Source organism: Cydia strobilella, chromosome 13, assembly GCF_947568885.1.
Source record: "Cydia strobilella chromosome 13, ilCydStro3.1, whole genome shotgun sequence".
Taxonomy (NCBI): Eukaryota; Metazoa; Arthropoda; class Insecta; order Lepidoptera; family Tortricidae; genus Cydia; species Cydia strobilella.
Genome location: NC_086053.1, coordinates 15524585 through 15552358, shown reverse-complemented (window position 1 = coordinate 15552358; position 27774 = coordinate 15524585). Strand labels below are relative to the sequence as shown.

Here is a 27774-nt window from a genome sequence, read left to right as displayed (position 1 = left end):
ACATAGGCACACGCTGTTTTAGTCACCCGACTCGTGTTGATGAGCACTTAGGAGAGCAGTACCCATAATAGAGCTGATGCTGAACCCTGGCAGTACCTAGCGGAACTAAGGATTGGTGCAACATAGGCACACGCTGTTTTAGTCTTCCGACTCGTCTTGATGAGCACTTAGGAGAGCAGTACCCATGATAGAGCTGATGCTGAACCCTGGCACTACCTGGTGGATCTAAGGTTTGGTGCAACATAGGCACACGCTGTTTTAGTCACCCGACTCGTCTTGATGAGCACTTAGGAGAGCAGTACCCATAATGGAGCTGATGCTGAACCCTGGCAGTACCTAGCGGAACTAAGGTTTGGTGCAACATAGGCACACGCTGTTTTAGTCATCCGACTCGTCTTGATGAGCACTTAGGAGAGCAGTACCCATGATAGAGCTGATGCTGAACCCTGGCAGTACCTAGTGGATCTAAGGTTTGGTGCAACATAGGCACACGCTGTTTAAGTCACCCGACTCGTCTTGATGAGCACTTAGGAGAGCGGTACCCATGATAGAGCTGATGCTGAACCCTGGCAGTACCTAGTGGATCTAAGGTTTGGTGCAACATAGGCACACGCTGTTTTAGTCACCCGACTCGTCTTGATGAGCACTTAGGAGAGCAGTACCCATAATGGAGCTGATGCTGAACCCTGGCAGTACCTAGCGGAACTAAGGTTTGGTGCAACATAGGCACACGCTGTTTTAGTCATCCGACTCGTCTTGATGAGCACTTAGGAGAGCAGTACCCATGATAGAGCTGATGCTGAACCCTGGCAATACCTAGTGGATCTAAGGTTTGGTGCAACATAGGCACACGCTGTTTTAGTCACCCGACTCGTCTTGATGAGCACTTAGGAGAGCAGTACCCATGATAGAGCTGATGCTTAACCCTGGCACTACCTAGTGGATCTAAGGTTTGGTGCAACATAGGCACACGCTGTTTTAGTCACCCGACTCGTCTTGATGTGCACTTAGGAGAGCAGTACCCATAATGGAGCTGATGCTGAACCCTGGCAGTACCTAGCGGAACTAAGGTTTGGTGCGACATAGGCACACGCTGTTTTAGTCACCCGACTCGTCTTGATGAGCACTTAGGAGAGCAGTACCCATGATAGAGCTGATGCTGAACCCTGGCAGTACCTAGTGGATCTAAGGTTTGGTGCGACATAGGCACACGCTGTTTTAGTCACGCGACTCGTCTTGATGAGCACTTAGGAGAGCAGTACCCATAATGGAGCTGATGCTGAACCCTGGCACTACCTAGTGGATCTAAGGTTTGGTGCAACATAGGCACACGCTGTTTTAGTCACCCGACTCGTCTTGATGAGCACTTAGGAGAGCGGTACCCATGATAGAGCTGATGCTGAACCCTGGCAGTACCTAGTGGATCTAAGGTTTGGTGCAACATAGGCACGCGCTGTTTAGGTCATCCGACTCGTCTTGATGAGCACTTAGGAGAGCAGTACCCATGATAGAGCTGATGCTGAACCCTGGCAGTACCTAGTGGATCTAAGGTTTGGTGCAACATAGGCACACGCTGTTTTAGTCACCCGACTCGTCTTGATGAGCACTTAGGAGAGCAGTACCCATAATGGAGCTGATGCTGAACCCTGGCAGTACCTAGCGGAACTAAGGTTTGGTGCAACATAGGCACACGCTGTTTTAGTCATCCGACTCGTCTTGATGAGCACTTAGGAGAGCAGTACCCATGATAGAGCTGATGCTGAACCCTGGCAGTACCTAGTGGATCTAAGGTTTGGTGCGACATAGGCACACGCTGTTTTAGTCACGCGACTCGTCTTGATGAGCACTTAGGAGAGCAGTACCCATAATGGAGCTGATGCTGAACCCTGGCACTACCTAGTGGATCTAAGGTTTGGTGCAACATAGGCACACGCTGTTTTAGTCACCCGACTCGTCTTGATGAGCACTTAGGAGAGCGGTACCCATGATAGAGCTGATGCTGAACCCTGGCAGTACCTAGTGGATCTAAGGTTTGGTGCAACATAGGCACGCGCTGTTTAGGTCATCCGACTCGTCTTGATGAGCACTTAGGAGAGCAGTACCCATGATAGAGCTGATGCTGAACCCTGGCAGTACCTAGTGGATCTAAGGTTTGGTGCAACATAGGCACACGCTGTTTTAGTCACCCGACTCGTCTTGATGAGCACTTAGGAGAGCAGTACCCATAATGGAGCTGATGCTGAACCCTGGCAGTACCTAGCGGAACTAAGGTTTGGTGCAACATAGGCACACGCTGTTTTAGTCATCCGACTCGTCTTGATGAGCACTTAGGAGAGCAGTACCCATGATAGAGCTGATGCTGAACCCTGGCAATACCTAGTGGATCTAAGGTTTGGTGCAACATAGGCACACGCTGTTTTAGTCACCCGACTCGTCTTGATGAGCACTTAGGAGAGCAGTACCCATGATAGAGCTGATGCTGAACCCTGGCACTACCTGGTGGATCTAAGGTTTGGTGCAACATAGGCACACGCTGTTTTAGTCACCCGACTCGTCTTGATGAGCACTTAGGAGAGCAGTACCCATAATGGAGCTGATGCTGAACCCTGGCAGTACCTAGCGGAACTAAGGTTTGGTGCAACATAGGCACACGCTGTTTTAGTCATCCGACTCGTCTTGATGAGCACTTAGGAGAGCAGTACCCATGATAGAGCTGATGCTGAACCCTGGCAGTACCTAGTGGATCTAAGGTTTGGTGCAACATAGGCACACGCTGTTTAAGTCACCCGACTCGTCTTGATGAGCACTTAGGAGAGCGGTACCCATGATAGAGCTGATGCTGAACCCTGGCAGTACCTAGTGGATCTAAGGTTTGGTGCAACATAGGCACACGCTGTTTTAGTCACCCGACTCGTCTTGATGAGCACTTAGGAGAGCAGTACCCATAATGGAGCTGATGCTGAACCCTGGCAGTACCTAGCGGAACTAAGGTTTGGTGCAACATAGGCACACGCTGTTTTAGTCATCCGACTCGTCTTGATGAGCACTTAGGAGAGCAGTACCCATGATAGAGCTGATGCTGAACCCTGGCAATACCTAGTGGATCTAAGGTTTGGTGCAACATAGGCACACGCTGTTTTAGTCACCCGACTCGTCTTGATGAGCACTTAGGAGAGCAGTACCCATGATAGAGCTGATGCTTAACCCTGGCACTACCTAGTGGATCTAAGGTTTGGTGCAACATAGGCACACGCTGTTTTAGTCACCCGACTCGTCTTGATGTGCACTTAGGAGAGCAGTACCCATAATGGAGCTGATGCTGAACCCTGGCAGTACCTAGCGGAACTAAGGTTTGGTGCAACATAGGCACACGCTGTTTTAGTCATCCGACTCGTCTTGATGAGCACTTAGGAGAGCAGTACCCATGATAGAGCTGATGCTGAACCCTGGCAGTACCTAGTGGATCTAAGGTTTGGTGCGACATAGGCACACGCTGTTTTAGTCACCCGACTCGTCTTGATGAGCACTTAGGAGAGCAGTACCCATGATAGAGCTGATGCTGAACCCTGGCAGTACCTAGTTGATCTAAGGTTTGGTGCAACATAGGCACACGCTGTTTTAGTCACGCGACTCGTCTTGATGAGCACTTAGGAGAGCAGTACCCATAATGGAGCTGATGCTGAACCCTGGCACTACCTAGTGGATCTAAGGTTTGGTGCAACATAGGCACACGCTGTTTTAGTCACCCGACTCGTCTTGATGAGCACTTAGGAGAGCGGTACCCATGATAGAGCTGATGCTGAACCCTGGCAGTACCTAGTGGATCTAAGGTTTGGTGCAACATAGGCACGCGCTGTTTAGGTCATCCGACTCGTCTTGATGAGCACTTAGGAGAGCAGTACCCATGATAGAGCTGATGCTGAACCCTGGCAGTACCTAGTGGATCTAAGGTTTGGTGCAACATAGGCACCCGCTGTTTTAGTCACCCGACTCGTCTTGATGAGCACTTAGGAGAGCGGTACCCACGATAGAGCTGATGCTGAACCCTGGCAGTACCTAGTGGATCTAAGGTTTGGTGCAACATAGGCACGCGCTTTTTTGGTCATCTGACTCGTCTTGATGAGCACTTAGGAGAGCAGTACCCATGATAGAGCTGATGCTGAACCCTGGCAGTACATAGTGGAACTAAGGTTTGGTACAACATAGGCACACGCTGTTATGGTCATCTCACTCGTTCTAATGAGCACTTGGGAGCGCAATATTTGAATATTATCTTGAGATACATAACTCATAAGATAGATAACATATACTTATGGCAGTAAGCAGTAGGTCTAGGTACTTACTAGGACTCAGGTATGGTCCAATCTATTCACGCGCTGTTTTGGTTCATCCTTTTTAATTAAGTTGATGGGAATAGTAACAAAAGTGCTGCCGAATCAATGTTTTGTAAATTTTTGTATTATTCAACACTTTCAGCGCCAAGCGCCCCATTTCAATAACAAAATGAACCCGACTATCGGGTTCTTGGCACTGAAAGTGTTAACTGATCATGATTACCAATGTCATGGTCATGCAATATTATGTAAGATATGAAAGAATATGTTTGTATTTATGAACTGAATCGGAATCCTTACAGGGATAAATTAAAATAACATATTTATTTATCATTATTTATTTATTTAAGAAAATATATTACAAATTATATACCACTAATTATTTTAACAATTATAAAAATTAAGTCTTATTTTATACATAATGATACAGATGTAGTGCATAAGTGTTTGTCGTCGTATTTTCTCGGAAAAGTTCGTATTTGTCATGCTACTTCTGTCAACTTCAGTATTTTTGTACTGAGACTGACTGAAATAGCAAGACACGTTCGTGCGTTTCCATGAAAATACGATGGTAAACAATTATGCACTACATGTGTATTGATCTAACCTTACTACTTGTAACACGATATGAATGCTGTATTTCTGTGCTAAACATTTTTAATATAATTCACAAAAATAGACAATGAATTATTACAAATAATCAACGCTCTTATATATTATAAATTGTAAATATTTAATCTTATTTACATGTAAGTGAAAAAAATCATTAGTCACTGTTTTTAAACAAAGGAAAATTATAAATATATATAAAGATCTACAATTTAACAATCAACTGAACCGCACTTAAACTATCGTGAGACATATTTCAAAATATTTATCAGTACGGTTTTTACTCACTATTATTTGCAGTGCACGACGTACAACCGCCGCGGACACTCGTGCCTGAGGATGGATTCCCAAAGAATCCGAAACATGTCGCCAAAAGCGACTAAAAATAATAGTGAGTAAAAACCGTACTGATAAATATTTTGAATCAACTGAACCTTTAAACACAGGTAAATAAAAAAATATATAAAAATCAACAATCAACTTTACATATAAAAAAATATAAATGCGTATATGAATAATATATGGGGCATTTTCTATGAAAATTAACAATTAAAAACTTACATGGTGACATAATATGCATAATTCCTTAATACAGTATTAATATTTTTCTATAAAACTCGGTTATTGTATCAGGCCCTTTTGAAATAGTTTAAGTTATTCTTCATGACTACTTTGGTTTGGAATAACTCGTCTGACAGTCTGTGACTTCTAGGCACGTTTACCATTGTGGCAAATGAAAACATCCTCTCCACTGATCCAGAAGAAGGCATCGACGTGTTGTATAAAAGCGTTAATTTTTGTAAAAATTCTTCGTCATTTGTTGTGCATTAAGTGTTTAGAACAGACATAGGTACAGTATTCATATTGTGTTACAAGTAGTACACCATTATAAGTTGTCATTAAGTACAATATAAGACTTAATATTTACAGTTGTTAAATTATATATTGGACTTAATATTTGTAATATTAATCTCATTTGTAGTAAATTAATAAATGTGTCAATGAGTAATCATCATATAGTCTTTCAATTTACCCCTGTATGGATTCCGATTCAGTTCATGAATAAAGACATATTTTGACATATTTTACCTTACATTGCATTAATATGAATATATTTCTAATCATGGTCATTTAAAAAATACAAAAATTAACAAAACATAGATTCGGCATCACGTTTGTTATTACTTCCACCAGCTTAATAAAGAAGGATCAACCAGAACAGCGCGTGCCTAGATTGGATCATATCTGACTCCTAGTAAGTACGAGTACCTACACCTACTGCTACTGCCATAATTCAGTATTAGTTATCATGTACTTTGAATATTGCGCTCCCAAGTGCTCATTAGACGAGTGGGATGACCAAAACAGCGTGTGCCTATGTTGCACCAAACCTGAGTTCCACTATGTACCGCCAGTGTTCAGCATCAGCTCTATCTTGGGTACTGCTCTTCCAAGTGCTCATCAAGACGAGTCGGATGACTAAAACAGCGTGTGCCTATGTTGCACCAAACCTTAGTTCCGCTAGGTACTGCCAGGGTTCAGCATCAGCTCCATTATGAGTACTGCTCTCCTAAGTGCTCATCAAGACGAGTCGGGTGACTAAAACAGCGTGTGCCTATATTGCACCAAACCTTAGATCCACTAGGTACTGCCAGGGTTCAGCATCAGCTCTATCATGGGTACTGCTCTCCTAAGTGCTCATCAAGACGAGTCGGATGACTAAAACAGCGTGTGCCTATGTTGCACCAAACCTTAGTTCCACTAGGTACTGCCAGGGTTAAGCATCAGCTCTATCTTGGGTACTGCTCTCTTAAGTGCTCATCAAGACGAGTCGGATGATCAAAACAGCGCGTACCTATGTTGCACCAAACCTTAGTTCCTCTAGGTACTGCCAGGGTTCAGCATCAGCTCTACCATGGGTACTGCTCTCCTAAGTGCTCATCAAGACGAGTCGGATGCCCAAAACAGCGCGTGCCTATATTGCACCAAACCTTAGATCCACTAGGTATTGCCAGGGTTCAGCATCAGCTCTATCATGGGTACTGCTCTCCTAAGTGCTCATCAAGACGAGTCGGATGACCAAAACAGCGCGTGCCTATGTTGCACCAAACCTTAGTTCCACTATGTACTGCCAGGGTTCAGCATCAGCTCTACCATGGGTACCGCTCTCCTAAGTGCTCATCAAGACGAGTCGGATGACTAAAACAGCGTGTGCCTATGTTGCACCAAACCTTAGTTCCGCTAGGTACTGCCAGGGTTCAGCATCAGCTCCATTATGGGTACTGCTCTCCTAAGTGCTCATCAAGACGAGTCGGGTGACTAAAACAGCGTGTGCCTATGTTGCACCAAACCTTAGATCCACTAGGTAGTGCCAGGGTTCAGCATCAGCTCTATCATGGGTACTGCTCTCCTAAGTGCTCATCAAGACGAGTCGGATGACTAAAACAGCGTGTGCCTATGTTGCACCAATCCTTAGTTCCGCTAGGTACTGCCAGGGTTCAGCATCAGCTCCATTATGGGTACTGCTCTTCTAAGTGCTCATCAAGACGAGTCGGATAACTAAAATAGTGTGTGCCTATGTTGCACCAAACCTTAGATCCAATAGGTAGTGCCAGGGTTCAGCATCAGCTCTATCATGGGTACTGCTCTCCTAAGTGCTCATCAAGACGAGTCGGATGACTAAAACAGCGTGTGCCTATGTTGCACCAAACCTTAGTTCCGCTAGGTACTGCCAAGGTTCAGCATCAGCTCCATTATGGGTACTGCTCTCCTAAGTGCTCATCAAGACGAGTCGGATGACTAAAACAGCGTGTGCCTATGTTGCACCAAACCTTAGTTCCGCTAGGTACTGCCAAGGTTCAGCATCAGCTCCATTATGGGTACTGCTCTCCTAAGTGCTCATCAAGACGAGTCAGGTGACTAAAACAGCGTGTGCCTATGTTGCACCAAACCTTAGATCCACTAGGTAGTGCCAGGGTTCAGCATCAGCTCTATCATGGGTACTGCTCTCCTAAGTGCTCATCAAGACGAGTCGGGTGACTAAAACAGCGTGTGCTTATGTTGCACCAAACCTTAGATCCACTAGGTACTGCCAGGGTTCAGCATCAGCTCTACCATGGGTACTGCTCTCCTAAGTGCTCATCAAGACGAGTCGGATGCCCAAAACAGCGCGTGCCTATATTGCACCAAACCTTAGATCCACTAGGTATTGCCAGGGTTCAGCATCAGCTCTATCATGGGTACTGCTCTCCTAAGTGCTCATCAAGACGAGTCGGATGACCAAAACAGCGCGTGCCTATGTTGCACCAAACCTTAGTTCCACTATGTACTGCCAGGGTTCAGCATCAGCTCTACCATGGGTACCGCTCTCCTAAGTGCTCATCAAGACGAGTCGGGTGACTAAAACAGCGTGTGCCTATGTTGCACCAAACCTTAGATCCACTAGGTACTGCCAGGGTTCAGCATCAGCTCTATCATGGGTACCGCTCTCCTAAGTGCTTATCAAGACGAGTCGGATGACTAAAACAGCGTGTCCCTATGATGCACCAAACCTTAGATCCACTAGGTACTGCCAGGGTTCAGCATCAGCTCTATCATGGGTACTGCTCTCCTAAGTGCTCATCAAGACGAGTCAGATGACTAAAACAGCGTGTGCCTACGTTGCACCAAACCTTAGTTCCGCTAGGTACTGCCAGGGTTCAGCATCAGCTCCATTATGGGTACTGCTCTCATAAGTGCTCATCAAGATGAGTCGGATGACTAAAACAGCGTGTGCCTATGTTGCACCAAACCTTAGATCCATTAGGTACTGCCAGGGTTCAGCATCAGCTCTATCATGGGTACTGCTCTCCTAACTCCTAAGTGCTCATCAAGACGAGTCGGATGACTAAAACAGCGTGTGCCTATGTTGCACCAAACCTTAGATCCATTAGGTACTGCCAGGGTTCAGCATCAGCTCTATCATGGGTACGGCTCTCCGAAGTGCTCATCAAGACGAGTCGGATGACTAAAACAGCCTGTGCCTATGTTGCACCAAACCTTAGATCCATTAGGTACTGCCAGGGTTCAGCATCAGCTCTATCATGGGTACGGCTCTCCGAAGTGCTCATCAAGACGATTTAAATGACCAAAACCGCGTATGTCTGTGTTGCACCAAACCAGAATTCTACTAGGTAGTAGGTAGGTACTGCTACTACTGCCAGGGTTCAGTCAGGGTCATTTTGCTGACTCATTTTAAAATATCACGAATGTAATTTTATTAGACGTTAATCCAAATTGAGAGTAATTCTAATTAATTTTTTGACTTTCATGCCCATTGAAGTTAATCCGAATTAAAGTTAATCCGAATTAACTTCAATGGCCATTAACGTCTCAAAAATTTAATCCGAATTAACTTTAATCCGAATTAACTTTAATGCAATTGGTTAATGGCGGAACTAATGGTTAATAAAATTGATCAATGGTTAATTAAAATTAACAATTACGGCCAACACTGCCCTTGTAATTCATTGTTTGAGGTATGCCTTTATTAGACATTGAAGACTTAATAAATTTCCAAAAATGTTTTACATGTGAATTTATCTTATCCTCGGAACTTTCTATATAATTTTTATAACACTCATTTTCTATTTTTTCAGCTCTTTTTCTTAAAATTTTAAAACTTTCATAATCTAACGGGTTACCATAACATTTCCATAATTTATGATATTTGCTTTTTTCTTTCAAAATCTTTCTTAAAGACCTACTATGCCATACAGGATAATTTGTACACGAGTTTCTAGAATAATGGCAAGGTACGTGTTTATCTATTAAGGTATATAACAAATTATTAAACTTGTTTACGCAACCTTCGATGTTTAAATTATTGAAAAATGTGTCCCAATCTATATTTAATAGGTCGCTGTTAATATCATCATAATTTGCTGAATATAATTTATATATAAGGGTTTTAGCAGGTTTAATTGGCGCAGTATAATTAAGCGTTAGGTTTAAAAATAATGCAGCATGGTGTATATCCTCTGGAGTTAAAGGAATATTACACCTATATTGATATTGCTATTTATGATATATTAGGTGTATCCCAAGGTCAGTTATAGGGCGCTCGGCAGGTGCGTGATCGTTTAAGATGGACATAGATTTTCATTTCACATTATACATTCTGTTTGCATTTCATAAATGATTACAGGCAATGATTGTTTGCGGCGGAAGCAATTTCATGTCTCTTGCAAATTAAGTCGCTTAAATGGTTGCCATTTTCCATTGGCAATCTTACGAATCGTACAATTATTTCTCGTACCGTCCACATTTACGCTACTTTGACTTACAAATTAAGGTGTCATTGTGTTGCAAGAAAGATAGTAAATTTTTTAACAAGCAAAACTGTATAAATAATTTATACCATTTTGCAAGTAAATTATATCATTTTTAGGTACAGTCCAAGGTAAAAATATCGATACAGACAAATGGCTCAAAAATATGTGAACACGACTTTGTTGACTAAGATGTAAGAGCGTACACATATTTTTGTAACTTTGGGAATGTATATATAATTATGCCCTTGACTGTACATGTACATGTCAATGAAGATACAATTGGAATAAATAATAATGTAAATATCTACTATGCATGTTAGAACGTGATATAACATTTCTTCTATAAAATTGTGCCACTATGATCCCTTGGACGACGGGACAGAATAACAACACTATGTTGATCCGTTCATTTAATTTACAAGTGAAGTTAACATAGGCGTGTAAAAAATCAACGGAAAGATGTAAAAGTTACAACGCGCGTCAGGAATCAGCCAAACCATTTCCTTGTTTCGACCGAGTGATTCAGACGAATCGCGCATACGAGGCAACATTGCGATGAGATGATTATATCGATAACTTGGCGAAACGAGGCTACAATAACACTACAAACTACTTTCATTTTATCGATTGCGATTATAGTATGAATCGAATAAGTCGTAACCGTAATAGGCACAAAAATACCTTATGACGCTTTGACAGCAGTTGTGTTTAGATATTTGTGATCGAATTACAGTAGGTATGCAAAGTCATATACCTAATACTAATGAAATAAAACTATGAAATCGGATTAACCCTATTGCGGTAACCGAAGACAATATAATAGTCTGCATCTTCTCAAATGATTTTTTTCGCCGAAGACCCTAATCAGCTGTTAAACAAAAGCCTTTGTTCCTTTTGATCGTGCGCGTGCTCATTGTTGGTGAGCGCGTGGCCATTGGTGGTGAGCGCATGCCACTCGCTGATGATACACAATGGTCACGCGCTCACCAACAATGGGCACGCGCACGCATAACCCTAACCCTTTTGAAACTGTTTTTTTACTAATAAAATGTATGCGGACTACTAGTTCGATCATGTTTGTGATGACAACTGTACCTATACAGTTAGGCTTTAGTGAAGGGGCACCCATAGAACTCGACATTTACTCTCAAAAAAAAAAAGCTAAATTCGCTCTGGCCTGCCTAACGGGTATATTTGACACATTGAAATGGTAGTGTTGATTGTACAGTCGCTATCAGATACATCGGAGCGGCCGAGGTGCTCACAAATATCTGAGCACGCACTCTAGCGCCTTGACAATAGAGGCGTGTTCAGATATTTGTGAGCACCACGGCCGCTCCGATATATCTGATGGCGACTGTACAATAAAACAACGCATGCAATAAAATGTTCATCCAATAAAAATTACACATTATGCAAGTTTATGTAAAAAATACACATACCGAGAAACTTTGTATCAAAAATGAAACTATCAAACGATGATAACTTTGCTTCTGGGAATTCCAAACCCAATTCACGTGACGACATAATAATAAGAATGAAATGGCTTATTCATAATTCATATAACGACTAACGACTAAAACTTACAACCGGTTAGACAACGTGATTTGCAAATTCCAATGAAATTATATTTCGTTTCATTCACGAATCGTCTCGTTTTGCGAATAAATTAATCGATAATTTATTCCAACGATAGCCTTGTCTAATTTTGTCGATCGGATTAATTGACTAAGATTGCCTGGTTTAAAACTAGTTCTAACTTATGAGTTATGACCTATCAATAGCTTTAGTAGCAGAAACAGCAGATTTCCTATTAGAAATAATCACTATTAAACCATCAATTAATATCACTATCACTATTTATTTATTTATTTATTTATTTATTTATTTATTTTAAACTTTATTGCACAAGAACAAGTACAAAAGGCGGACTTAATGCCTTGAGGCATTCTCTACCAGTCGACCACTGGGCCAAACAGAAATTGTTAAGGTGGGTGCAGTGCGATGCGAAAAAAAATATTCTAAATATAAATTCTAATACTAACGCCAATATACAAACTAGTAATATTTATATACTATAATACCTTTATAAAGTACATAAATAAACAATATAAATACATATACAAATTTATCATATAATATACATAAATATATATTTGCATGTGCGGGGTAGGGGGAGGGGGGGGGGGTCCCACTAGCAGTATCTAGCAGGTGCTTGTAGAGCATTCGTTTACTACTCGTAAACGAATTCGTTTACTATTAAAGATTATATTTATTATTATTCAAGAATTCATAAGGGCATAACAATGCGCTTATGAACGTCAAATGAAGGCGTTCGATTCGTTTTGAACCTACCAAAATGTTGGTCCTACGACTGGATCCGGTCGTTTTAATTTTCTACTACTCTTTTTAGGGTTCCGTACCAAAAAGGTACAAAAGGAACCCTTATGCATGGTGCGACTCTGTCCGTCTGTCTGTCTGTCACATTGCTAAATATCTCGAGAACTACTGAAGCTATCGATTTGAAATTTGGAATAGTTATGAACAGCGCTAACCTTAACACATTGGAAGTGTTATTTTTTTATTTTGAATTGATTAATGTTTTAGTGGAGTATTATGACACCGTAGTCACTCGGTTGTCTACTACGAAAGTGAGACTGCTACTACTGCAAAGTTGATACGTCCTTCTAGTCTGGGCTTGGTTTTGGTGGTTTTAGGTCGGTTTGATTACGTGTTTTATAATCTTTATAATATTTAGTCTAAGAATAGATCTCAACCATGTTGTGGTACACTGGTACACAATACATCGTAGCCTCCAGACGAACATCGTCCCACACGTCCCAAAGCTTTGACTTTGTCAATTTGACAAAGATTTGATTTGTTAAGTTATGTTAACCACACCTTACATAGGCCGCAATCAAGCTTTGAATTTGTCAATTTGACAAAGATTTGATTTGTTAAGTCTTGTAAATGTGTAATTACTAACAATCTTATGGATATTTATGTCTAAATTAAATTAAATTGATTGATTGAAATGTAAACTGACATTGGCAATTTTTGATACAAGGTCGTCAGGAGGATCTTTGGATTTTTTATGATACCAATGAAAGCACCATATTTAGTTTGGATATAAGTGACGTTTTCAACGAAAAGGTTGTCGGTGGTCGTAAAGGTTGATTTCAAATTCAATCTTTATGGAAATAGTACCTTATTGACAAGCGACAATAAGTACCCTTTTGGTTGAGAATTGCACATTTTGGCAACCCTGTCCTATATATCTGTTCTCCTCGCAGGCGCTGCGCTGGTCGTGCGGCGAGTGTGCGTGGTGCTCCGTGTGCGGCAGCGCGGGCGGCTGGGCGGCGCGCTGCTCCTCGTGCCCGGGCGCCGCGCCCCGCTACGCGCACGCGCACTGCGCGCCGCCGCCGTGGCGCTGCGCCGTCTGTAAGGACATGCCCGCTACTCCAAAGCGGTGAGTACCAAGTCGTCGTCTCATCACAGATTAATAAATAGTTACTACGTAACAGATACATCATTCCCATACTAAAGCGAAAATACCTACGCTATAATAGCCTACAAAATCTTAATAATAATACCTGCTGCTCAGGACGAGAAGAAATGTACCATAAGTACGCGCACAAAGAGTCGAGACTGCCTTGCTCGCCGTGCGAGTCACGTGCCAACGCGTCATCGTAAAGAATGCGCTAGGGTTGTACTGTTACTTATGTTATTATTGTAATAAAACGAATGTTGCGAATAAACCATATTTTTTATTAGTCAATCAAATATAAAAACAACCTGACTCAAAAAACTCCTTAATTTACGATTTACCTACTTATGTTCAAAGAAATAAATGGTGACAAAATTCATAAAGATAGATTTAAAACACTACTCACCTTTCTTCGTCTCTCGGAAATGAAAAGACGACAAATTTTCCTTTGATTTTTGACTTTTACACCCATCTACTGCACAATAATTACATTAATTACGTGGTTTCGGCATTTCGAAGCGTAGGCGCGGGAAACGTGCGGTGCGAGCGCTCAGGCGGGCGTTCGACGGCCCTCTGTCGGTTGTATCATCGACGATACGCCGAGCGGTAGGCATATAGCGCGTGGCCTTGAGCGAGTGAAGAAGGCCTGGTCTCATCGTGTGACTTCTAACCCAATAAAGATTTTAACTACGACTGTTTCATGTTTTTTTTTGCTCCTCGGCATGTTATTTTTTTTTATTATCGTCATCAAATTAGGGCTTCCTGTAAAATATCAATTTTCAAGTCACCACTTAAACTGCCTCTTAATTTGACTAACGACACCAATGCAACTTTGATTAAAATAATAATATATTAAAATATGCAAATGTTGTGTGCAGGTCGGGTGGTGCGGGTGCGGGTGCGAAGACGCCGCGGACGAAGAAGGCGCGCACGCCGCGCCGCGCGGCCTCGGACTCCGAGCCCTCCGACGGTAATGACCCCCCCGCGCCGCTCGACCAGAGAATGTCCAAGGAGAAACAAAAGTTTTTCAGATTCAGCGCCTTCAACCTCGTCAAGCGCCGGCGGCGGGACTCCTCCAGCGACTGGGAGGGCTGGGACCGGGCGAGGTTCGACGGGGTCAGGGTCACTAGAGTCCAACGGTTGGAACTGCGCCTGGAGCGCCGGAGAAGGCGTCAACCGTCGACCGACTCCGACTCGTCCTCGCCCCCGTCCCCCCCTCGAGAACTCTTCTCCCCGCCCCCTCGATCTCCCGTCCACCCGCCGACCATCTTCGAGCGGCTCGCCAGCGATTCCTGCAAAGGCGCCTGGGGTTTCGCCGCCGAAGCGCAGAAGCAGCGGCAGATCGAGGAGAAACCTGTAGAGTCGAAGCGACGCTCGGAATCGCCTAGAAAACAGAAGCCGGAGCCGAGAAGGATAGCTCGGCGCCGCAGCAGATGCGGCGAGCGACTTCTGACTACCTTATTCGACGGCCTGTCGGAATTTTACTCGGTACGGACGGAATCTAGATCCCAGTCGAGGCATCGCGGGCGACCTCGGAGAGAAAAATCCGTCCGACGCGAATCCCTAACGGAAACCAGAGAGACCGAGCGACAGGTCTTAAAGGAGACCCGCAGTACCTTCCGCAAGCACCTAGAGACGTTAAAACGCGAGCGCAGCCCGAGCGCGCCCCCGGATGACATAATACCGAAAGAGGAGTGCAACAGTAAACTGTCGGCCTCGTCGCTAGTGCGCCTGGCGGCGTCCAAGCGGCACGCGGACGGGGACAGCGAGAAGCTGTACCGCGCGCTCGCGGAGGACGCGGACCGAGCCCCGGCCAGCAATCAGACGGGTAAGGCGCCCGCCGGACCCCGGGGGAGACGCCCACCCTGTCGTCCCGCCCACTGTCACGCCCTCACGTCCTGCCGCCATGGGAATTTTCAGAAACAAGTGTACCACTTACTTTTTTTTGAAAAAATATCAACTTTTGGCTGAATTCTATTCAGAATCACGAGGACTATCGAATAAAAAAAAAATATCCGAAAAAAATACGCATTTTCGCATGAGTACATTTTGTATGGATCGTCACAAAACTGACACCTATCTTAAAAGTAAAATACTGGAAATACTTCTATTTCTTCAATCAGTAGTACTCGTAATTCTTGAGTCGAAACAATCCAAAAGTTTTTCGAAGAAAATTAAATGTGACACTTCTTTCTGAAAACCCCCTTATACGATACTGCACTCATTTACGTGTCGAGCCTGAAACCACTTAAACGCTGTCTTCAAACAAAAGCTGATATTTCTTGTATATCCAAAGAGATCCTCAGAAAACGCATGGGATGATTATTGTACTTTCTCTTATGAAATCTTATAAGACAACTTTCTATCACATGGACAAATTTATATTGAGCGGCATCCATATATTTCTCTTATGGGATCTCATAAGACAATTTCAACGATTCATCCGTGTGATCTTCTCAAGTGATCGAAGTGGATATCACCGATTGACATGTAAATGATTGGCCGTTTCTTATACCCGAAGATCTTGTCGCTATCGAATTAAGCTGTATATCGACATGAGCGTCAAAATCGACACCGCACAAGATTTGGGACTGAAAAGATTTCTTCCCCGTGATGAAGTTTGGATACTCGGAGCTAGGCGCTGACTTGTCGATTTGGACGACCTACGGATATACCGCTTAAGTTCGTCGGCGTCGGTCGGCGCGGCACCGGCAGTCCGGCACGGCAGACGGCAGACGACGGACGACGGAGGACGGACGACAGACGGCGGGCGTCGCCTCGGGCCGGCTCCGTGCTGCGGGTGAAAGTGTCTCGTGGTGGATCGTCCTCTGATTGGTGGCCGTGGTGCTCGTGTTCTCTCATTGGCTCATTCTCTGCTCGAAGCGACGGTGGCGCCGGTGACTTGTCGGGTTTAGGCGACCACACATGCACTTTCGCTCGCGTACATGCGTGAATGTACGGCTTTACGTGTTACGGTTATGTTTGACGCAAGATACAAGTGATGCGAGTCATGTGGTGTCCGATTTTTATTATGTTTGTGACGCAGATGATAGTTCCCATAGCTTTTGTCTCGCGTCAAAATTTTTATTTTTATCATTTCACATGTACTAATCATTTTACAGTGGTGATTGAGTTCCCTTTGATTTCCTATTAATTCTGATTAATCTTTTAATTTACAGTTTCTATTTTTCGCTTTGTTTTGTAATATAGTGTAATTTGGATTTCTCCTTTTATTTCATGTTTTGTCCTCTAGTGATCAGATCCATCAAGATTACTAAGTTAATCTCTAGCAGCCCATCACACAAGAAAAAAATACTAAGTCACACTACAAAACAGAATTGAATTTAAACATTAAATAATTTCACGGTTTAGACTCACTTGTTTTAGTCACTCGCGCGACATGTTTCGAAGAGCCTATATTCTGTTTTTTTATTCCGTAGACTAAAATGACATTTCATGTGGTACTAAGAAATGTCATGTCTTACACATGATGTCATTTTAGTCTGCGGAATAAAAAACGGACCTTAGGTCTCCTTTCTATAGCACTAATAATCGTAGTAACGGTCGTCGTGAACGCTGCTCGCACTATTAGTGCTTGAGAAAGGAGAGCTAGGCTCTCCGAAACATGTCGCGCGAGTGACTAAAACAAGTGAGTCTAAACCGTGAAATTATTTAATGTTATTATGTCTCACAACAGTTTAAATTCGAGAATTTAATTTGTTTTATTTTGAAATCGAACGAGATAAAACAAAGCATTAAATTTAATAATGATTTAAAATTCATTGTACGTAAGTATTAGGCCGGTGGGACGCTAGAGGATAATCATTTTTATGTGTTACAAATATATTTGAAAATGTATAAAGTCTGATGGCTCTGTTCACATATGCACAATGTACTTTGTATGGGTTGTACATTAATGTTTGGTAATGTTTGATTCGTAGTAGGCAACCGTGTAAAATCTAAGAAATATTTAATGGGCAACTAACTGCACAGCTGTAGTGGAAAAGGTCCCACAAATGTAATATATTAAACAGAGGTTACTCGTAAGCATGTCCATGTCCTCATATTAAACATATTATATCCCTTTGTATTTCTAGCAAGAAAACGAGATGTGTAAAAATACTATTATAAATAATTAAATTCTATTTTGGTGGGTGTTTTCTAAAATAAATATTGAAAACCTGATTCACACAGATCATGGTGATTTTGGGTTCTTTCAACTCAGAATCACTAGCATATTCGATTCTGATGATAAAAATGTCCCGAAAATTTTTATAAACATTGTATGTTCCAACGCACATACAAGTGAAAAAATTGTTCACACACAAAATTGTTAACAGAGTGACCAGATTTGAAAGAATCTGTTTTTCAATATTTATTTTAGAAAACGCCCTGGTACGTAACTTGATGCAATTTTAAATATTCAGTTACAGGTTTCGTTTTCTGACTACATATGTTTATTGTTAGTTGACTGAAGTTAGTACATAAACCGTATCGATGATTTTAAATGTCGAGGTCGTATGCATTATCAAAAAGCTCTCGACATTGGGCGTGATATACGCCACCTTTTTTAAAGAAACATTCGTTAATTTGTGTAGTTAGAATTTTATCTGTTAACCATATTCAGTCAACTAGCTTACATAAATAACTCAAACACACGGATCTCGTCGTTCCTGAAATTTAGGAATTCTAAATTTCCACCGGGCCACTATTTTTACCTTTCATACCCGCCACAATTTGTTAACACCATTTCCCTACAGAAAGCAAGAAGCTCCCCCCGGGTGTGACCGTAGGCGACGCGTCGTTGTTCAGCGCAGCGCTAGCGGCCTCGGGGGCGCTGGGGGCCGAGCCGGCGCTAGCGGCCACCCCCGCCCCCGCCCTCGCCCTCGCCCCCGCCCTCGCGCCCGCCCCCGCGCCCGCCCCGCGGTGCCCCTCCGCCATCGAGTTCGGCCAGTGGGAGATCGACACGTGGTACTCCAGCCCCTTCCCGCAGGAATATGCCAGGTTACTACCTTTCATACCTCCTCAAACCACAATAACTCATCTGTAATTCAATTCTAAATATTCTTTATTCAATTAAGCCTAGCGACGAGCACTTTTGTACTGTTCTGACTTTTCAGAGTTGATTTGGTTTTCGAGTTGATGTACTCTGCTTCTGTGGTCAACAGAGCATTTTCGTAAGCGATCATTAAAAAAAAATAAGATTCTAAGTACGAATATAAGGAATTGACATTTAAAATGTTGACAACTTGTTACTGTGTGTTTATTTTAATGACAGGGCGATAAATGTCGCTACCTTCTGGTCCCGCACAGTCCGAAACCATCGACACGAGAAGAAGAAGCGACTAATGTTATTTCTGAAGTCGTGATGGAAGCTTATGAAAGTCCTTTGTACTTCTGGCCACACCATAAATAAACACTGCATTGCTCTCATCAAAATCTCTTAAAAAAATTCCGTAAAATGACCCATTCTAAAACCCATAGGGTGTTAATTTTCAAATTTGTCTCTTCCAGGCTACCCAAGCTATTTCTGTGCGAGTTCTGCCTTAAATACGCCAAAAGTCGGGCCGTGCTCATGCGCCACCTCGACAAGTGCCTGTGGCGGCATCCGCCCGCCACCGAGATCTACCGCTGCGGCGACATTTCCGTCTTCGAAGTGGACGGAAACGCCAACAAAATCTACTGCCAGAACCTCTGCCTCCTCGCCAAACTCTTCCTCGACCACAAAACGCTCTACTACGATGTTGAACCGTTCCTATTCTACGTGTTAACGAAAAATGATAATAAAGGATGTCACCTGGTCGGATATTTTTCGAAAGAGAAGCATTGTCAGCAGAAGTACAATGTGTCGTGCATTATGACTATGCCGCAGTACCAGAGGCAGGGTTACGGGCGGTTTCTCATCCATTTTAGTGAGTGGTGGAATCTTTATTACATATTTCTTTTATTTTTAATAGGGTACTTTCTTGTAATCAAAATAAATTATCTTATTAGTCGCAAAAAGGATCTTAAAATTATATCTACAACTTCAAATTATGTTATTTCATCCCGCGTATCGATTTTAAATTGTTGGGAAGTACCCTATTGCGTTATTTGGGATTAAATTATATAAATGTAATTTTTGTTTCAGGTTATTTATTATCAAAAGAGGAAGGTCAACCCGGAACACCAGAAAAACCTCTATCTGACCTCGGCCGAGTGTCGTATCACGCTTACTGGAAGTCGGTCATACTCGAGTTCCTCCACGATCACAAAGACAAACCGTTCACACTCGAGGACATCGCGCATACAACGGGCATGCACATGAACGACATAGCCGCCACCTACCAACTGCTCGGTTTCGTCAGATACCTACCCAACAATGACTCGATGAAACTAGGACTCTGCATAGACTGGAACAAGGTCGATAGTCACGTGAAAAAATTAAGAAGTAGACCGCGATTGGAAATCGACCCCGAATGCCTCAGGTGGACGCCCCTTTTGGCCCCCACCATCAACCCCTTCAGATCACCCGACGAAGGCTCCGCCGACCAGGACACTGAGAACGACGAGGAAATGAAAACTGAGAGTGAGGACACGGCGACAGAACCTGAAACACCAGTCACCAAAGCGGAGACCAAGTTGAAGAACAAAATTGAAAAGGAGAAGACCCCTGAACCTGTTGAGGTCACGTCATCTGGGCGACGGCGGACGAGACCTCTCAAGTACAGTGAAACGACTTACCAGACTACTCCCACGCTTGCTCAGGAGGGCGGTAGAAAGAGAAAACGGGATGTAAACAGAAAGCTATCCGAATCCAACCTAACTGAGGATGATAAAAAACCAGAGGAGACGACTCCGCGGCAACAAAGAAGTAAAAGTGTTACGAGACGGTCCTCCAGAGTCGCACAGAATGAGCTCAACGAAGACTCCAACCCTACTCCGACACCTAGAAGCAGGAGACAGAGTGTTAAAGAAAAAGAGACATACGCCTCAGATAGCCAGGATAGCCAAGAAGATACCCTTGACACCTCAGTCGCCGCAACAGCCAGTGTCAAAGCGAAAGCGAAGCGAAAACATCCCTGGCGTGGTCGCCCTAAGAAGCGACAAAAGGTCACCAAAGCTAATAAAGTCAGAACTGATTCCCCTGACGCCAAGAAAGCGAAAATGGATGAGGAAACAAACTTCAAAACTGACGACGATTCCATGGAGGAAGAAAAGCCCAAATCGCCTGTTCAAAACCATAATTCCCCTAAGAGTCAGGATGTGGAAAAAGCAAAGGAGAAAAGCAAAAATTCAGACAGCTCTGAGGACTCTTCTGGGGAGGCTGATGATGAAATGGACGTGGAAGAGGTAGAAGATAAAAGAAGTGTATCCAGCAAACCCGCCAGTCCTCAGCAATTAGAAGAGAACAGCACTGATCATCACACCAGTGACATGGAACTTGACAGCATACACATGGATTCACCAAAATCTATAGCTGAGAAAGAACAAGTCATCAAAGAAACCTCCACTGCAGACAGTGAGAAAAGGGACCAAGCCAGTGAAGACGTAGAATCACCCACTGTCAACGCCACAGAATCAAAACCGGAGTCGCAGTCGCAAAAAGCAGATGAGCAGACAGAAGCGAAAAACGGCGAAATCAAGTCTCCAACCAAACCTTCGCTGGACGACAAAGAGACTATAATCATATCAGAATCAGATGACAATAATAGCCAAAGTTGTCCGCTACCTTCTCCTAAACCCAACAACACGGTGCCGGCGCAAACTAACAATGAAAACAAACCTAAAGAGGTTGAAGAAAATGAAAGCCCCTCTAAGGTTATACCCGTTGTGTCCACGGAGAACGCTCACATAGTGCTAGACCACAAGATTCAAGAGGAAGTGAATCCAAGTAGACCACCAGTAGATCTTATTGTCCCTAAAATACATCAGATAGAAACTATAGTAGTTGAAGGAGAGTCCGATAATGGCCCATCGCCCCATACGCCACCAAAACTGAATGATAAATCTGTTATCAACGAGTCACCAAAACAAAAAAGGACACCAGAAAAAGTAAATTCTGAATGTGAACAGAAAAAGTGTGAAGTAAGAAAGGAAACAGTGATACAACATCAGGCTATGGACGAGCTTAAAAGTCCAGAGAAAAAGTCTCCAACTAAACCTGACTCGATTAATCAGAATGTGCACCCTCAAAGAGACATGAGTAATATGAAATTACCCGAGATGCCTAAACTCGACTCCTATACAGATCTGCCAGATAGGAATAAATCTCAAAATTGCGTTGTTAGCAAAGAAAGCGAAACTACTTTTAGAAATGACTTGGTTAATCCAAGAAAAGACGAGTTGGTCATTACGAGAAATGTAATAGAACCAAATATGATCAACTACCAGAATACGGTGAGCAACTCCATGACGATACAACAAATTAATACGGCGCAGCACTCCTACCTCAACCATAGAGCCAGCGTCAGCAAGGAGTCTCAAGCTGTTCAGACAGACAAAGTGATGAAGACCAGTGAAGCTAACAGAATTAACAGCATGTCTGATTCGCCTGTGATAAGCAAACCGACCAAACTAGAAGTGCCTCATCCCATTACATCCCCCGTCATCAACCCAGTGATACCCAAAGTACCCAATGTTACAGACATCAATTTTTTACCTAGATGCCAAAGCGCCAATGCCGCTGTAAACTTGGGCTCTGAAATGGACCCTAATTTTGCGAACAGCAATGTTATCCAGAATTCTCTTGGAGGCTCCATGAATATCGTCCAATGTAGCTCACAGGATAAGGACTTAAAACCAAGGGAGAAAAGCAAACTCCGAGATGTAAGAGTGAATTCAGCTCACAACAAATTGGAAAAACCGGAAAAGAAAAGCAAGAATGACACCCCAAGAAGCACACCTGAGCCCAAAGTCGTGTTTTTTCCAGAGCAAAATGCTAACGCCCGAAAGCCGGAGACGTCGGTCCCTATAACCGTCATCAACACCAACGCTGGCCCCGTCACGAGCAAGCCGGAAACAAAACCGACCAACGAAGCCCCGAAGAAGCAAGATTTTTTTAAGAAAGAGAAAACTAACACCGCTAAATGTGACTCAAAAAACAACACAGTCAAACATGACAAAACTTGCACGACGCAACTCGCCTTAAAACCCGACCAAAATGATTTAAACAAAATGCTACCCAAGCTGCGCTATGACAACGATCTCGTCCCAAAAGACTATCCCATGAACCAAATCCCAAACTACCACACATCTCATGCTCAGTACCAATGGCCACCCTGGGACCCCGCACGCCTGGCACAAGGCACATGGGACCACAACAGATTTCTCGATATGAAAAACAGCGAAAAAAACTACCTGGACAAATTCCAGGGTTTCAACCTACCTCATCTTGAACAGATGCAGAAATCGCCCCAAAAGCTCCACCCGAAATATGATCAGAAAGATTTCCATAACATCGCTTATGGAGCGATTTCATCCGGCATCTACGCCACTACGGGCCTTCCGCATTTCAAAGAAACTAAAGCACCGACTTCAAAAGCGTCCGAATGCTCGCAGAAGAACGACTGTAAACCATCCAAGCAATCCAAAACGACAACAGCTTGCCAAACACAGTGCGAGCCGAAGAAATCTCAGGCGCAAAACGAAGCGCAAATGAAACAAATGATGCACCGTCAAGTCAAACAGCAGGAAGCCACCAGCTGCGCCGAATACCGACAGCAAAGTCCTCAAGTGCTAACCTCCCCTGGCTGTAAAACTCCTTTCAACAACGGTCCATGCAGCCAAGAGAAGGAAATAGAAAAGAAAAGTAGACAAAAGAAGGAGGAATCGCCTAAAGAGAGCAAGGAAGAGATGTGTGAAGCGGTCAGTCCGGCTTTGCAATCTATGGGCGTATACACGCCAGACTCGACCAGCAATTCTGTACATTCAGTGCAGTATCCTTCTTGTGAACTCGACGTATCGCAGCTAGGCTTGGAGTCGCCTTCAAGTATCGGATCGGATCTGGCGTCTCCGTGTTACATGCACGCGACGCCGTCGCCGCAGTATCCGCACTCGGCGATACACATACCTTCGATCATGACGCAGCCCAATCAGCCGCCGAAACAGCAGAAGATCAATAACAGGAATAGGTGAGTTGGTTTCATTTTTCGTGGGATATTTTTCTGAAGTTTTGACACAAGATATGAATTAGAGGTTTAAAAACACGCTTTTGGTTACAAAATTATTATTATTATTGTAAGACCCAGGGAAACTTTTGTGATTTTGGTTTTCTTTTTTTTCGATAAGAGAACGAGTTCAAACTTGAATTAAATTTGTACTTGTAGAAGTACGCGGGGCTAAAGTCATTTTAATTACATATATGGGTTTTTCTTATTTGCAAAGCTTTATATTGATATGATTATTCGTTATTTCGTGAAGTTAATAATACGCGAATTTAATATACGAGATACGACCCTTCCCCATGTATAAATGACCAATATTATTTTTTGTCCTTGGGATTTTTTTCATGCTCCGATGAGTTAAACATGAGATATTCATTTGTTAATATTGCACTGCCGCTTTGAATCCTTGCAGTTTTTTAGCGCCCTGTACAAAATTTCTATTAAAATTTCGATGGGTAAATCTTGGTTTTATTTGATAGAAACACTGGCGCGAGTAGCGGCGCAGGCGCAGGCGCGGGCGCGGGCGCAGGCGCGGGCGCGAGCAGCGGCGCCAAGAGCGAGCCCGCCATGCGCGGCGCCGCCACGCCCCCCGCCCGCCACCGCACCACCCCCCCGGCTCATCAGCCACACGGTAATAGTAATACCATCTACACAATACAATACAATACAATACAATACAATACAATACAATACAATACCCAATACATATTGCCTTCAACCTGAATTGTATTTACTCAATCTCCAATCTTTGCGTTAATTAATAAGTCGCGTCGAGAGACAAATTGAAATTAGTCTTCCTATATTTTGCGATTTTGAAAATTAACAACACATACCCTCTACACTACTCATATTCATTCTCATACTTTTTCACTACATACATACTACCCCGAAACACTTTGACAAGAAGTCGGTTAGGAGAACGGGTTACAGCAAAATGACCTGAAAATTATTTTCAGTGTTCTGTGATAGTAGAAACCTATTTAAAGAGTAATTTCTGAAAAGGCAAAATAAGGGACACCCACACCCTCACTGACACCATTTTTACAAGCGCACCTCTAAAAACCACAAAATCGACTAGTGTGACAATTACATCAATATTGATCCTGGTATATTTCCAGCCGGCGGCGGAGCGGCTGCTGGCGGCGCCAGCGCCGGCTACCAGGGGGGCTACCTCTCTTTCCAACAACAACAGCAGTACCACGGAGGGGGGTGGGCGCCCTCCTGCTCGCTCGCCAAGCTGCAGCAGATGGCCGAGGCGCCGCAACACCACCACCAGCAGGTACGCTACCAGGGCGGCTACCTCTCCTTCCAGCAACAACAGCAGTACCACGGAGGGGGGTGGGCGCCCTCCTGCTCGCTCGCCACGCTGCAGCAGATGGCCGAGGCGTCGCAACACCACCACCAGCAGGTACTGTACCTGTGTACCTGGCGTCTCTTCTGTTCGCTTTCATTGCCTATATCGTGTCACAGCACCCGACAGATGGTGTTACTGTGTCATACCAGTCCAATACTGCGATTGAAAAACACTGCTTCTTGTAAAAGTTGCGCTTGTAAATTTCAAATGTTTCAAACTTTAGGAATTTACTACGCGAGATACGACAAACCTTTCTATTGCCTCCCGTGATCGGGTTTTTACAAAGATATTCCGTACATTGGCATTGACACAAAATGAATGTGAAATATATTGATATGATATATAAAAAAAATATATTGATATGATATCATGTTTGTATTGTTGGGCAGTACGCGCAGCAGGCGGGCACGCAGCACTACCACAAGTACTACCCGGCGCCGGCGCCCGCGCCCAACCAGCTCGACGCCGCGCGCACCAGGACACACTCCGCGCCCGCGCCCAGTAAGTACACAACGAGGCAGTACGCGCAGCAGGCGACGGGGCAGCACTACCACAAGTACTACCCGGCGCCCAACCAGCTCGACGCCGCGCGCACCAGGACACACTCCGCGCCCGCGCCCAGTAAGTACACAACGAGGCAGTACGCGCAGCAGGCGACGGGGCAGCACTACCACAAGTACTACCCGGCGCCCAACCAGCTCGACGCCGCGCGCACCAGGACACACTCCGCGCCCGCGCCCAGTAAGTACACAACGAGGCAGTACGCGCAGCAGGCGACGGGGCAGCACTACCACAAGTACTACCCGGCGCCCAACCAGCTCGACGCCGCGCGCACCAGGACACACTCCGCGCCCGCGCCCAGTAAGTACACAACGAGGCAGTACGCGCAGCAGGCGACGGGGCAGCACTACCACAAGTACTACCCGGCGCCCAACCAGCTCGACGCCGCGCGCACCAGGACACACTCCGCGCCCGCGCCCAGTAAGTACACAACGAGGCAGTACGCGCAGCAGGCGACGGGGCAGCACTACCACAAGTACTACCCGGCGCCGGCGCCCGCGCCCAACCAGCTCGACGCCGCGCGCACCAGGACACACTCCGCGCCCGCGCCCAGTAAGTACACAACGAGGCAGTACGCGCAGCAGGCGACGGGGCAGCACTACCACAAGTACTACCCGGCGCCCAACCAGCTCGACGCCGCGCGCACCAGGACACACTCCGCGCCCGCGCCCAGTAAGTACACAACGAGGCAGTACGCGCAGCAGGCGACGGGGCAGCACTACCACAAGTACTACCCGGCGCCCAACCAGCTCGACGCCGCGCGCACCAGGACACACTCCGCGCCCGCGCCCAGTAAGTACACAACGAGGCAGTACGCGCAGCAGGCGACGGGGCAGCACTACCACAAGTACTACCCGGCGCCCAACCAGCTCGACGCCGCGCGCACCAGGACACACTCCGCGCCCGCGCCCAGTAAGTACACAACGAGGCAGTACGCGCAGCAGGCGACGGGGCAGCACTACCACAAGTACTACCCGGCGCCCAACCAGCTCGACGCCGCGCGCACCAGGACACACTCCGCGCCCGCGCCCAGTAAGTACACAACGAGGCAGTACGCGCAGCAGGCGACGGGGCAGCACTACCACAAGTACTACCCGGCGCCCAACCAGCTCGACGCCGCGCGCACCAGGACACACTCCGCGCCCGCGCCCAGTAAGTACACAACGAGGCAGTACGCGCAGCAGGCGACGGGGCAGCACTACCACAAGTACTACCCGGCGCCCAACCAGCTCGACGCCGCGCGCACCAGGACACACTCCGCGCCCGCGCCCAGTAAGTACACAACGAGGCAGTACGCGCAGCAGGCGACGGGGCAGCACTACCACAAGTACTACCCGGCGCCCAACCAGCTCGACGCCGCGCGCACCAGGACACACTCCGCGCCCGCGCCCAGTAAGTACACAACGAGGCAGTACGCGCAGCAGGCGACGGGGCAGCACTACCACAAGTACTACCCGGCGCCCAACCAGCTCGACGCCGCGCGCACCAGGACACACTCCGCGCCCGCGCCCAGTAAGTACACAACGAGGCAGTACGCGCAGCAGGCGACGGGGCAGCACTACCACAAGTACTACCCGGCGCCCAACCAGCTCGACGCCGCGCGCACCAGGACACACTCCGCGCCCGCGCCCAGTAAGTACACAACGAGGCAGTACGCGCAGCAGGCGACGGGGCAGCACTACCACAAGTACTACCCGGCGCCCAACCAGCTCGACGCCGCGCGCACCAGGACACACTCCGCGCCCGCGCCCAGTAAGTACACAACGAGGCAGTACGCGCAGCAGGCGACGGGGCAGCACTACCACAAGTACTACCCGGCGCCCAACCAGCTCGACGCCGCGCGCACCAGGACACACTCCGCGCCCGCGCCCAGTAAGTACACAACGAGGCAGTACGCGCAGCAGGCGACGGGGCAGCACTACCACAAGTACTACCCGGCGCCGGCGCCCGCGCCCAACCAGCTCGACGCCGC

The 27774-nt window shown here is 45.4% G+C and overlaps 1 protein-coding gene across 1 annotated transcript in view; it reads left to right on the top strand.

The window, feature by feature from the left end:
* LOC134746932 (uncharacterized) overlaps window positions 1-27774 on the top strand; it is a 56200-nt gene that overhangs the window by 22829 nt on the left and 5597 nt on the right. The window contains exons 3-12 of the mRNA XM_063681503.1: window positions 13549-13724; window positions 14621-15570; window positions 18503-18746; window positions 19257-19654; window positions 19873-23854; window positions 24367-24518; window positions 25006-25295; window positions 25631-25687; window positions 25763-26277; window positions 26332-27729. Coding sequence (XP_063537573.1) covers window positions 13549-13724; window positions 14621-15570; window positions 18503-18746; window positions 19257-19654; window positions 19873-23854; window positions 24367-24518; window positions 25006-25295; window positions 25631-25687; window positions 25763-26277; window positions 26332-27729 — 8162 coding nt within the window. The remainder of the gene's footprint in view (window positions 1-13548; window positions 13725-14620; window positions 15571-18502; window positions 18747-19256; window positions 19655-19872; window positions 23855-24366; window positions 24519-25005; window positions 25296-25630; window positions 25688-25762; window positions 26278-26331; window positions 27730-27774) is intronic.